Source organism: Ambystoma mexicanum, chromosome 1p, assembly GCF_040938575.1.
Source record: "Ambystoma mexicanum isolate Mex_15411 chromosome 1p, UKY_AmexF1_1, whole genome shotgun sequence".
Taxonomy (NCBI): domain Eukaryota; kingdom Metazoa; phylum Chordata; class Amphibia; order Caudata; family Ambystomatidae; genus Ambystoma; species Ambystoma mexicanum.
In genome coordinates this window covers 432,046,321-432,060,596 of record NC_090921.1, presented here as the reverse complement: position 1 = coordinate 432,060,596, position 14,276 = coordinate 432,046,321, and the positions used below count along the sequence as shown (strand labels likewise).

At 45.5% G+C, this 14,276-nt stretch overlaps 1 protein-coding gene across 6 annotated transcripts in view; it reads right to left on the bottom strand.

The window, feature by feature from the left end:
- Positions 1-14,276, bottom strand: part of MAST3 (microtubule associated serine/threonine kinase 3) — a 1,229,968-nt gene that overhangs the window by 25,863 nt on the left and 1,189,829 nt on the right. For all 6 annotated transcript variants that reach the window (XM_069649250.1, XM_069649247.1, XM_069649248.1 and 3 more), the window contains one exon: positions 10,037-10,173. In XM_069649250.1, the coding sequence (XP_069505351.1) occupies positions 10,037-10,173 (137 nt within the window). The remainder of the gene's footprint in view (positions 1-10,036; positions 10,174-14,276) is intronic.

Genomic DNA, 14,276 nt, shown 5'->3' with positions numbered 1-14,276 from the left:
CTACTTCAAAAACAAAACATGAAATAAGTCTGAAGACTTCGATCCATTGAATGAAATATGCAAACAATTACCAATGACATTCATGGTCGGTAAACTGTGCTCATGCAGCTTTATTGGGGGCATTCCTGACTGACATTTCTGTTTGGGGGGGGGGTGGGGGGTCACAAAGCTCAGTCACAACAGGAAGTTAGATTAGGAAAGGGGCAAAATAAAAACTTCAGACCACTATCCACGCTGTGCATCGAAAAGTTAGACACGTTGCATAAATACATAGTTTAGACAACAATTAAATTCGTGTGGAAATGGCTGTGCAAGTCTTTCATATTTTCCCAGTTAGGTATTTGTATTGGCTCTGCGTGACTTTCATGGTTCCTGCTTTGTGGCTCCAGCTCCCCTGAAAAGCGAGCAAAACAGCAGACGTATCCCCCTCCCTGCTCCCTTTCCAACATCTGCGCTGTTTACATTGTGTCTTTAGGGGGTTTGTGGAATTCTTCCAGCCCTAGGAAAGGACTCCACCAGCAGCCTCTTTGAGCCGAGACCCTCCTCAACTAATCAGCGACAGTTGGCCTGCTTTTTACCCAGTCAGTCCACTTGTTGTGTCCATCATGGGTGGGGGCGGTGGGGGGGGGGGTTGTGGGCTCTGGCAAGCACACCCTGTAATTATCCTGAGTCACCAAGCTTAACTCCCTACAAATAACCTCCAACTGCAACTTGTCCCTGACAGACAGACAGACTAGTTGCCTGCAGCCCATCTCCCCTGGCAACCACATGCTGTGTTTCTGGATTTGAGGGGCTGGCTTTGAGTTCCCCCTATTGAGGGAAGGGATGGTGCAGGCTACCCAAAACTGTGTGCACGCCCAGCACCCCATCTCCTCTGGCAACCACATGTGGCCCTGCAGCCTTATACAAGCCTGTGACGAGAGGGCTGGGGGTCCCTTTTTTCCTTGGCTGCTGGCAGTGTGATGTGCCGACGTGGGTTGGGGGGGCAAAGGCTGCAAAAGCCCTTCTGCGGAGAGCTGCGAGGAGGTGCAGTCTGGCAGTGAACTCTGGATCTTTTTTCTACCTGCCTGAGTCTGTTTTTGCCTTTCATTGAGGCACAGGGTTTAAAAACCCATTTTGGCCGCGGAGCGGCCGCGGAGAGCTGCGAGGAGGTGCAGTCTGGCAGTGAACTCTGGATCTTTTTTCTACCTGCCTGAGTCTGTTTTTGCCTTTCATTGAGGCACAGGGTTTAAAAACCCATTTTGGCCGCGGAGCGGCCGCGGAGAGCTGCGAGGAGGTGCAGTCTGGCAGTGAACTCTGGATCTTTTTTCTACCTGCCTGAGTCTGTTTTTGCCTTTCATTGAGGCACAGGGTTTAAAAACCCATTTTGGCCGCGGAGCGGCCGCGGAGAGCTGCGAGGAGGTGCAGTCTGGCAGTGAACTCTGGATCTTTTTTCTACCTGCCTGAGTCTGTTTTTGCCTTTCATTGAGGCACAGGGTTTAAAAACCCATTTTGGCCGCGGAGCGGCCGCGGAGAGCTGCGAGGAGGTGCAGTCTGGCAGTCCGGCTGCTGGCGTGCTGGCTGTCTGTCTCCCCCGTCCGCTCCCTGCAAAGGAAACCTAAGTTCAAAAATCTAAGGCATTAAAGAAATCATCAGAACAGCCCTGCGACCTCCCTCCTAGTATTGAAATTTGAACAACCATGGAGGATACCTCCTCGACAGAAAAGACGGAGTATGGGCAAACAGTGCATGAAGAAGCCGGCCGCGTGTTGAGAAGTGGCTTTCTCACATCAAAAACACATCAAAACACATTAAAAACACAAGAGGAACTGCTCGAGCGCACTAAATCAGAACCCAAACATAAAACGAAGAAAATACAGCAATTAGAGACGCTTGCTCTCTCCCCCCCGATCCCCCCCCTCAGATCGCCCCATCGGCTGCAGCACGACCTACCTTGGAGAGGAGCCGGGTCACCGCCGGCCGGATATGCTGGGGGGGGACGGCGATTGCCCGTGGCTGCGGTCGTGCCGCCGGAGTCGGAGCCGGGGGGTGGGGGGATGCCGGGCCCAGTGGGGGAGTGCGAGGCAACTCGGCTGTCTGCTACGGGGATGAACATCGGGGCTGTTGAGCCTCCCAATGTGGAGGCCCCGGCGCCGGGTGTTGGAGGGAGTGAGGAGGGACGTGTCCCAGTGAGCCCGCGGCGGGTTTCGGAGTTCCGGGAGGAGGGGAGAAGCGAGCCCGAGCAGGAGAGTGGCCGCTCTACGCCCTCTGGTGGAAGTCTGGATCCAATACATGGCGTATTTCATACAGAAGCAGCTCCCAGGACCAACCTAACTACAGATAAAGGACTGAAGGCTTTTTTCGAGACAATAAAGAAAAAACACACTAGTCTGGATAAAAATGAATGTTGTAGAGAATTAAAAATTGAAAATGAGGTCCATCCAATGATTTTAAGAGCTGCTCTACCAAGCCCTGAACTAGATTCGACCGGATACGGAGACCAAAACTGCCCAAACACAACTATATCATACCTGGAGGATCCTGAAGTAGAGGAAACTGATGACCTGAATATCTTGAGAGAACATCATTGGGCCAAGTCCAATACCTACTCAACTACAGAAGTACACGACGGATTCAACATTATACCTACTCTGACTCATCCCCCTACTTGTGAAAAAGAGGAGGAGTCAAAGTCTAAAACCCAAATCTCTAAATTAAATGAAATTGGCATAAACCAAAACACCCAAAATTTAGAGGAAAAAAAATTAAAGCCAACCGGCTCATCAACACCCCACATCAGATTACTTAAAAAGACTCAGACGAAAAAGTTAACTAACACTATAACTCCGTCAAATAACCCGATCGGAAGATTTTTTGAAAAATTGGGAAAGATTCCGCCGGTAAACCGGTTTGAACTATCGGATTTGGAAATCCTGGAAGGAATACCTCCATCCCCTCGTAAAATCGCACTGAAACAACCGGCTTTAGCACCAAGCCCGGGAAGCCTTAACTATTCACCACAAACACGCTGGCATTATAACCCACCCACGCCCCAACAAAAAACCGTCCTACCCACCGCCAACACAGATCCAAGACCCTCGGAGCGAAATTTGAAAAACAAAGTGGAAAAGAGCGAAAAAAGCGTCACTGGACATCCAGCTATAACCACGCACAGGGAAGAAAAACAATTAGATCTTGGCTTACAACCAGCTACGACTGAGGGGAGAAACCACGTTGAAATTCAAACGGCAAACCTCCCTATGAGCGAAACACCAGTGTTCCCATCTCTAGATATAGAAGACAAATTGGGTAAAGCTGAATCATCAAATAAACCTTTGACGCCGAAAAAAAAAGAAACGGAATCTAATTCAATGACGGACCAACTAGATCATCAGAGAAAATGTGAAGAAATTAAATTGATGGAGGCACTGCTAAACTATAAAAATATGTTAAAAATCAGAGAAACTTCTCTTGACGGGAATCTGAGCCCAAAACAAAGACAGGATGCGGATCAAGGAGAAGGTTCACGTCCATCACTCTCTACTCCATACAAAGTTAAGACAGAAAGCGAAATCCACAAAAAAAAAGACATCAACTTTCCCACCAAAAATACTGATATACTACCAATCATGTCAGCCGTGACCATCGCACTTGCACCATTTGGAAAGCTATATGAAAGCATTAATGAAACGTTAAAGGATCATACCTCAATAATAGCTGCATGTAATTCAAAACTAACCCATCTCGAAGGCTATATAATAGCCTTAGAAGCTTGGAAGGCAAGTACAAATGATCAAAGCTCCATGACAGACAATCCCGAGGTATTTCACTTCAAACACAAATCAGTGAATGTGAGTACTCAAACGAACCTGACCGAGATTAAAAGAAAAGATAAATTAGAAAACAAAACGGTAGATATACACTCGACATCCTCTGCCAACACGAGTGTCACATCGCCGAAAAGAACATCGAACTCACATGCTAAGCCTGGTGACATGGAAAAGAAGTGCAAAAATCAAACGGATGTTGTTCAACTCAGAACGCAAACTGAAGTGAGCAGTAAAAAATTGCAGAGCCACATGGCTCAAACAAATCAATTGTTAGTGAAAGAAAAAACTACAAAAGCTCTCTATGCCCAGAAGAAACATTCAACAGAAAGCTTTTCAAATAAGCTTATTACCAAATGGATAACGGTGAACGATCAAAAACCAAAATCAATGGAGATCGAGCCCTCCCAGAACACTGCAGAAGAAGAGCACCGGGGAGCCACTCAAAACAACTCGTTGGATTTATCCAACCTAAGCGTTTACTCCATAGAAACATCGGAATCAGACATTCCCAGACCATTTACAAAAAAAAGAAAGGTATCCTTTCTGGATGACAAACCTCAACAACATGAATCAAAAGAGCCACATTGCCAAATTGAAAAAGAAAAAACATTAACAAAAAAAAAAGACAAAACTAACGACTCAAGTAATAGAAGCTGTCATATCACTCCAGAGAGAACCACGCTTTTTCGTCTAGGTAACTCAAAGATCAACAAAACTGAATCAAAGCACGGAGATCTGGAGGAATCTTATCGAAGGAAATACAAGGAAAAACGCAACGTTGGAACCTTTGAAGAGACAGCAAACAATGAATCGCGACATAGACAAAAGTCTCGGATTAGTCAAAGCAACTCAGAAAAAAACGCAAATGCATCAACGGACAGAAAAATGAATTACAGGAGGGAAGAAAACAGACGAAGATACAACTCCGGGGAATCATCGGGATTAAATCGAAGACTCCCTGCCTCGCTCACACATCAAAACCACACACGTACATCCAAAATCTTCACCCAAAAGAGTCACTCGTCACGTACGTTGAAGCTTGAAAGAAGCGACAAAACGGGAGAAAAAATCATCCTTAACAGAAGAGCAACCGTGAAGCTCCTGGAAAAAATTTACAGAGGAGATCAAATCAGAAGTGAAGACATAAAAATTGTGGAATTTGCACAAAAAGCTAGGACAGATAGCATCTTTCTGCACATCACGTCTCTAACAGTGAAGAAACTCCTGCTCCAGGCGGCAGGCGAATTATCTAAAAGAGGGTACCTCCTAAGGGAAACTACAGCGGAAGAAAGAGGTCAAAGGAGTGCTCATCCACATGCATTAAAATCGGAGTGTACTTACGAGACAAACGGAAAAGAGAGATGGAAACCAACTCTGATTACCCCGGAAATAACCGACACTAATAGAATAAAGAGGAAATCATACCGATCATCAGAGAAGAACGAGCGAAAAAACGAAGAAAAAAAAAAAAATGCAGAGCGAGAAACTAGAAGGCAACACAGCCCAGACTCCAGAAGAGATAAAGGAAGAATAAAGAGCAGTGACAATTCCACCATCAGGGGAAGGTGGAAAAAACAAGAGGAGTCCCCAGTAAGAAAATCAAATAGACAACCGAGGGGCCCGCCCTCGAGATCGGGCAGAAGGGAATCAGAAACGCGAATCGATCGAGAAGAGCCAACGATTTTAAAGCACGATGACACGGCGAAAAAAGATCTAAAAAAAATGGGCATGGATACCGTCCGTACTGACACGCTATGTGAAGAAATAGCAACCAAATCGCCCTTCGGCGAGGACTGGAGGAGCTTCACTAGAGCAACCGCGAGATGTACGGAAGATGAATCAAGTGATCACCATTGGCTCTTGGAACACAAGAGGCCATTCCCATTTGACCAAGCCCGGGGAAATAAACCTTGGCCAATATGACCTAATAAGTTTGCAAGAAACTTGGCTGCTTGATCCACCTAGCTTGGACGGCTACGAAGTCCTTTTATCCCCTGCCCAAAAAGGAGATAAAGGCCGACCTGTATCAGGCCTTTTAACAGCAGTCCGATCAGGGGGGCCCTTACGAATAGTCCACAATCTGAGATCGTCCTTGGCAATCCAGGCAACACTACTAAAATGGGAAAAAGAGGAATCCTCCCAAGGAAAACTCAGACACGACCTCCTTCTCCTCTTGAACATCTACTGGAACCCGTTAGAAGCTAAAACAAACGATTTTCTAAATACCGTAGAAAAAATACTGACCGATGTCGCGGAAACCTATGAAGTGGACCACATTCTGATAAATGGAGATCTGAACGCCACATGTCCAGGGCACAAAACACCAAAGCCACTGCAAATTACAACCAATTCATGTTCAATCGCCCGAGGCTGCGCTTGGTCGGCGTTGATGAAATCCAGAGACATGTATAACCTGAACTCTTTAGAAATAGCCAGTACTACCACCCCTACATGGGAAAGCGAAGGAAAGAAGAGTGTCATCGACTATATCTTCGCTTCTAAAGAGCTATACTGTATAATTTCGAGCTTTAAGGTAGTGAAAACCACCAGCAGTGACCATAATTTATTATCCGCAACGTGGCCAACAAAAACACACGCGACCACAGCAATGCCTTACAAGATCGAAACAAACGCACAAGGGAACCGGCTGAAAATGACATCAGATGTCCTAATCGACATTACAGCATCCTATTATAGACAAGGGTCTGTTAAAGCTACCCCTGGAAACTTGGACTACTATCCTCTTCTCATTCCATATTTTCGCCCAATGCAAAAGAGAAGATCGGAAACAACTCATCTGCACAAACATAATGAAGAGCTGAGGATAAAGAAAGCCTTCTTACGGAAGGTAATACGACAAGCAAAACGATACCCAACACAAAAAAACTTAAAATTGGCAAACATACAAAAAAAAGGATACAAAGCCTGGCTCCAATCGTCTCGCTGGAAATTATATCAAGAAGATGCTGAGTCCATGTTGAGAGCAATATGTAAAAAGAACTCACAAGAATTCTGGAAACTAATAAAGTCCAATCAGGCTACTACAGATATGACTATCACCAATAGTGTCCCAGAAGAGAAATGGGTAGAACACTTTACCGCACTATTTAAAGAACCTACAACACCAGAAACTGTAGTGGAAAAACAAAATACATCGCAATGGATAACCTGCTCTGAGCAGGCCATTCTGGAAAAGATCTCCAAGCTAAACAATTCTCGCGCACCTGGCCCAGATGGAATATCCAACATTCATCTAAAACAGGATGCAAAAGCCTGGGCACCATTAATAACAGAAATTTTTCGCAGATGCAGAAACACAAGACAAATTCCTGATTCGTGGAGATCAGCAAACATCGTTCCCATTTACAAGAAGGGCCGGAGAGACGATCCGACAAACTACAGGCCAATAGCACTTCTAGATGTATTCGGAAAACTCTTCGGCTCCTTGGTGCTAGATGAATTTCAGACATGGCAAAAGGAGGCAAAAACAGCAGACCCATTTCAAACGGGTTTTGAAAAGAACCTAGGCACCTCCGTTAACATCATGCTGATCAGCATTCTGAAGTCTAAGGTCCTAGAAGGTCAACCGAAAATCTTTATTGCTACGATCGACCTGGTCCAGGCCTTCGATCGCGTCAATAGAGGCAAGTTATGGAAGAAACTTGAAAAACAAAACTGCCCACTATTCATCCTAGAACCAATGAAGGCCTTACATAGTGACACCTCGGTCAGAGTACGCCTTAATGCAGCAGGCTCCTTGTCTAAAAGAATAAAGACAGCGAGAGGAGTCAAACAAGGGTGCCCTCTGGCACCAGCACTATATAAAGCATATATGGCGGACATAGTGGACGCAGAAAATGACACTCGATCATTTCCTCCTCAAATAGATAAGCAGAAAGTGACACGTCTGCTTTACGCGGACGACATTCTCCTATTTGATCAAACGCCCATTGGGCTCCAGAGACAATTGAACAGCCTATCCGGCTACCTAAAGAAAAATGACTTGGAACTCAACACTTCGAAGACCAAAATAATGATTATGGAAAGAGGATCCAAACAGAATAAACGCCCCCAGTGGTTTGCGAATTCGGAAAAACTAAACACCGTAAAGAGTTTCACATATCTGGGGGTTAAGTTATCTTGCAGTCGAATTGAAATAACAATGCAAGAACATCTATTCTCCAAGGCAAAAACACTAGCAGCACAAGCCTTATCCTTGGAACGTAAATTCGGCAAATTTTCAATTCTACCGATAATAAGATTCTTTAAAGCAAAAGTTACGCCAACTTTAACCTACGGAGCAGAGGCAATGCCTTATCTTCCGAAAACATTGTGGGCAAAACTGGAAGGATCATTCTGGCGGAGAGTGCTCCGGTTGCCAAACTCGACTCCAGTAGCAAACATTCGTTTGGAATTAAGTCTGCAATCATTGAAATCAGTGGTGGAAAGAAACAGCTTACTATTTCTGGGAAAGATTTTAAGGCACCCACGCCCAAAAATCTTGGAAATTATTTTCGCAGAAATGACGAGCGGCCAAAACCCCATGCTAACAACATGGTATAACAACCTCCTAAATCGTGCTGCATATATTGGTTGCTCTGAATGGGAAATCGAACGCATTCCTGGGAAAATAAAGAAAAAACTAAAGTTACAAGATTGGATTGAAACACTTGAAACAGCTGATGACCACACAACTTCGGCTCATCATACAACCAATACACAAAAGCTGGACGAAGTAAGAAATTACTTAAAAAAATTCCCAGATAAAAAACTGCGTACAATCTTTCTGAGAGCACGCCTGAACATCTTGAAGACAAATGAGATCTTATGCATCAGGAAACAATCAGTGTCTAACAAGTGCCGGTTCTGCGAAAGTGGGGACATCGAAACCCTTAGACACCTACTCCTTCACTGTTCTGGTACGAGCGACATCAGACAAACTTATCTTCATCCGCACGAATTAAAGTTTCAGACCATAAGGGAAGAGGATTGGTGGAACAAGCTAATGAGTGGAGATTCAATCTCCCTGACTATAGCAACTGCAAAATTTCTGGACAGTTTGAAACTAGAAGAAAAAGCCTCTCGTAATCTAATAGGAACCAGTTTCTCCTAACTCAGATGAAACAGAATCCTAAAGAAAACCACAAAGAACAAACAGAACAAATGACGATCTTAGGAAGCACCCAAAAACAGAGCGAAGGAAAAGATCTTGTAAAAATTGAAATTCAATTAAACACAAGTAAAAAAAAAAAAAAAAAAAAAAAAAAAAAAGCCCTTCTGGCCGGTACCCTTCCCCTTGTCTGGCCTTATCCTTCTCCCTTGGTTCCCTTCCTCCACAACCCTGGTATTTTTCCACCAGTGGGTCTCCTGGCCTTTGTCTCTTCTTCCCCTGCTTCTCTCTCCTGGCCTCTCACCCTCTGCCACCCCCCTCCCCAGCCTGCCTCTCTGTGCCTCCCTGTCCCACTCTGCCCCCTTTCGTCTCCGTGTCTGTCCCCCTGTGTGTTGTCTGCACCAGCGTCAGCGTCTGTCTCTCTCTCTCATTTTCCCCCTCACCATCTCTACCAGCCCCTTTCTCCAACCATTCCCTTTCTCCTTTGGTGCCCCTTCCCGTCCCTTTGCATCTAAGGGTAATCCCCAGGCTCCATGTCAGTGGGTGTGCCTAGCTAGTCGAGTGTGGCAAATGTATCCTGCTGGCAGTGAGTTTACACCTCTTTCTATAATAAATCTGGTCCTGATTTCTACAAAGCTTTTGGTGCCTTCATTGTGTTCCCACTCTTCAATGTAACCTGCCAGTTATTATCAGAGGGGGGTGGGGTGGCACAGTTGTATGTATTCTGTAAAGTATTTGTATATATCTGTTAAGCGTCTTATCTTCTGTACTGTATCTTATCTGTTATGCAACCAATTGTGTAACCTATGTAATGCGCCCAGATACCTCAGAGTTAGGTGCGCTATATAAATAAATAAAATACAGTCTGTCTGCGTACACAACACACCCCCACTGGGTCTGTTGACTCCCTGTTGCAAAACTGTCTCTGACCAGGGTCTCCCACACAGCCTCCCCCATTTTGGCCAGCCTCCCACTTCCCATTGGGCCACCATAATTTCTGAATTTATTCGAAAATCGTCCGTGGATGCTGCCCATTATCTTAATACACCTTCAGCAGTTCAAATACAGAGTACAATGTTGTCCAATCAGAATGTATAATCAACTAACTGCCACACACCTGTCTTGTCCTTCCTTTTTCCGACTCTTCTTGCTCCTGCGGGCCATCCTGCCTTTTGAGCTGTTCTTCCTGGCTGGGCCAATTTTTATGGAGGTGTTCTCCAGTGGTGTGGTTCTCAAGGCCACTTTGTTGCCGCTCTGTGTGGAAAAGAAAAAAAATGAGTTCCGATTGTTGTATAGATATGTTCATTTTCCTCTACTAATTTCATATCCTGTACACACCCATTGATGAAAAGAAAATATAAGAGCACATCGTCATCAAGTGGAAGAAGTGGGTCCTGCCATCAGCATGGACTAACCCGGACTAAGGGGTTGACAGCTGACAGGCGGGCATTCCTGCTACTGGCATCTGTACTTGAGTAAGCAACTTTGCCAAGAAAGATGTAAAATAGTTGCACCAATTAGGAAGATCCATTCTGAAAGACATCAGTCTTGATAAATGCAAAGCTCCAGGGGTCATGATTGCAATCTTATATGCTTCTTTGAAGATAGCCAAAGCCATTACCGTCCTCATCTGAAGGAATAACAGGCACACATTTTTGAGATTTCAGAAAGACCATCTATAGCAGTCACTGCAAACTTCCTCTTTGCGATTCAGTCAGCTGACTCCTCCATGTTTCTTCCATCCTTTTATAAAAGATTTTTTTTGTGTGTGCCAATTTCCCTTAATAGAAATCAAAGGGACAACCAACTTCTTGCTATTGTTTTAAACCTTTACTGACTTTTGGTGGTAAGTGAAGCCTTTTTGCTCCACTTACCTTGATAAACTCGCCGGTTTTGGGGGCACTGATTGGTCCCTATGGCTATCAGTGCATGACGACTCTTCTCCATAAGAAAGTTTGCAGTTTATTTCTGCTGCACACATCACACTGTGTCCCTGTAACTTTGTTTTTGGTAACTTAGCAGTTACTTGCAGGGTGTGTCCAGGATGGGCTAGTGACAGTAGATAGTTATAGTACTTTCTTTTTGAGTCTCGTGAACATTTGTATTTTACCGCTTATTGTCACAAAAGAGTACCATAACCTTTAAAAAGGCTGTGCTATGAGATTTGTGCCTGTCCTTAGATCATCTTGTTGTCTAACCTTCCTGCCCTGGAGCGGCCAGATTGTCCTTATATGCTAAGCCCTTTGTTGGGGAAAGCAAAGCTGAGCAGATGGTGTTGCCAGAGGCTGTCCAGGATTGGACAGTCCCTGCCAGTTTGAATGGGGCAGGTCCTGGTCATTGGTAAGCTGGGGACAACTCCAGCCTGGATATAAGTGGGACTCCTGAAGACATTTGTCAGATCATCGTTGGAGCAATGAACCCTACGAAGGAGAGCAGCTGGCAGAAGACCCAGAACTCTGTTGGAAGATCGCCAGGAGCCCTTTCTTTACTTGCGTAGCGAAGCCCTGTCTCTCCGTAGAACATCTGAAGACTTATCAGTGCCTCAAACCCTGGACCGGGGGGATCAACCAGTCTTGGCTTCGGCTCAAAGATCAAGCTGCTGAAGTGCTTGGAAGAGTCCCGGAAACCATCCTGTGAGCTAGCCAGATGTCCTCCTGGGCTACGTCGCTGAAACTGTCGCCGTCCCGAGTTGAGACTTGATACTTGGCAGATCCACAGCCCATGGAACAAGAAGCATTTCCCTGAAGAAGCAGCTCTCCAACACGAAGAGCATCCTTACAGGACCATCACCTTTGTTTCAGCCACAAGAGTTGCCTTCTGACATTTTCTTCAAGTGGCCATTGCGGTTTGCTGCCTACTTTGCCTCCTGCAAGTCCCCCGAGGCTGTCGCCGTAGTGGTGGTCCTGAATTATGTGTCCTGGGTATCCAGCTTCCCAGAATACAGTTCATCGGAGCACAGAACCGCAAACTAGCTGTACACAATAACCGTCCACCTGAAGTTTCATCTGCACCAGCAACCCCTGGGTTTCCCCCAATGGAACCAAGGCACGAATCCAGAAGCCCTAGCGATTTCAAGAACTCTTATGGAGGTCCCTGGGTAAATCAGAGTACAGGGGGGGTGAATAAATATGTTGGCACCCAGCCCCCATAGGGCTGTCTGGGTGCAAAGTCCTAGCCTCTCCCTTATTTAGCGTTTAACAGTAGTGTTCTGGCCTGGTATCCTCCACCTGGGTCTCTTCCAAGGTGGCTGGATTGGGAGAGGGTCTTTTAAAGACTTTTTTTTGGCTTTTCCTAAACTTTGGGACACATACAACTACTTGGTGGCTCAAGCCAACATTTGTTCAATCTTCCTAAAGGCTTCTTCTTTTCTAGCTAGGGAAGGTCTTCTTCAGGTTAGAGCTTTAATCTTAAGGTTTCGTATGATGTCTGCCAACTGCTTAATGTTCAACCAATTGGTTCTCAAGGTTTTGATCACTTACCTGGTTCCAGGCCTAAATAAGTGCTATTGTATACAATCAAATATGTAATAAGAGTATTTTGTGTGTGCTTAACTGACCCCTTCACCACATCAGACTCCCCCAGGTCTAAGCCTTGCTGTTCAGTCACACTACCCAGATAGTTTGGCTAGACATTAGTGTTGGTCCCATTTCATCTCAATCTATCCACAGGGCCGAATCTGAAAATCCAGCTCAACATCCATTACCTCCTGGCCATTTATATTGCTACAGCATGCTTGCTTTGATGTGGCTACCCTTTGTTTCTCTTCACCTGGCTCTTCTGCCCACTTTAGGCACTGCGTGAATTGAAAAACCAAAGATGGGAATTGGAAGCGGGCATAAGCAGAGGGAAATCCACAGAATGCTGAAAGCTTTCTCTCATGAAAGCTAGAAAGACAACGTAATAGGTGCTTTTGTGACCCTTCATATTACCTACTTGGGGCATTTTATTGACTTCTGAACTCGTCACACAAGGATTGATCCGATTGGAAGTAATACACAGAGGAAAGGTGGACCGGATTTCATGCAGACATTGGAAATCCTCATGCTACCATTATCTCCTGGTCACCTTTTCTTTTCCCTCATGATTGATTCTCCAGCATCTTTTTCCCCCAGTGAGACCACTTTGAGGGCATCACTGACTATGTATCTGTGTGCCCCTAGAGTCATCAAGCCTTCGCTCGTCAGGCGGCCCGACCCTCCTGTAATTTTTGCTAGGGTTTTAGGCGCGTTTCTTCTCCCAGCCAGGCTTAATCCAAAGACTGACCGAGATTGTGGCCCTGTTTGTATGTGCTGTCTCTTAAGAGTCCTTATGACTTCTATGGCAGGGTCACCTTACAGGATCCAGAGGCTAGTTTGGTGGTTTGTTAGCTTGTGAAATAGGTTTCCATGCAGTGGAACCCAATTTTACCTGCTGGGTATTTTTGCCCCCTTCCATGTCACATATTGGAGGTTGTCTTTGTTTCCCTTGAAACCAGGAGGGGTCACATGACTATTTCTTGTTCCTATTTGTGCTGTCATAGGAGGGGGCCATTGTTGGCCACAGAATCACTGCACCCTGGGACTTGGGGCTGTAGTCAGCCAAAAACAGTTGTGACTGGCAGATGTCAATTTGGGATAGTGGGTATTCACTCCTTTGTGTGGGAACCCTTCTGTATGAATCATGTTTGGTGTGTGAACGAGTGCTACGTTCACTCGCAGCCTTGCAAGAGGGAAGGAAGAAGGCACCCTTACCCACTCACCTTGTCTAAGCCACTGGAACACTGCACCTTTACTCTGGAAGGAATGCTGCTCGAGGAAGGACCAGCACCCGTTGACACTTCACCAAATTAAACGCTGGAGCTCAGCCTCTGCAGAATGACCAGAAGGAACAGACTACAGTACCCTCCCTCTGTATCCACTAGTGACAACTAGATCATAGCTCCTGTTTGAAGGCCTTGCCTCTCTTAAACCAACTGTGTCTACATTGCAGGATGCAGAAGTAAGTGGTTCATCTCTATTGTGACTTAGCATGCCTTTCTTCAAGACAACCAGTTTCAGAAGCAGATCCTGGGCCAATGGAGGATGGTGGATCCCTGCATTGCCAACTACTGCAGCTTCTTCATGCTTCAGCTCCTATGGTTCTAACCCTAGACCCAAGAACCACAGAATCATCATTCACTCCTTCCAGGGGCTTTTGAGTCCCTGTCATCGTTGGAACCTAAACTGGTCACCAAATGTGCACAGTGATCACCTCTGGAAACCACCAGCCACTTGCTACAGTATTGCTTTTTCAGAACCAAGGTATTGTTCCCCTGACTCTCGAACTGACTGCTGGAGAATCCTTTCATCACTTCCTTCCTCATCATTGGGTAACTTATT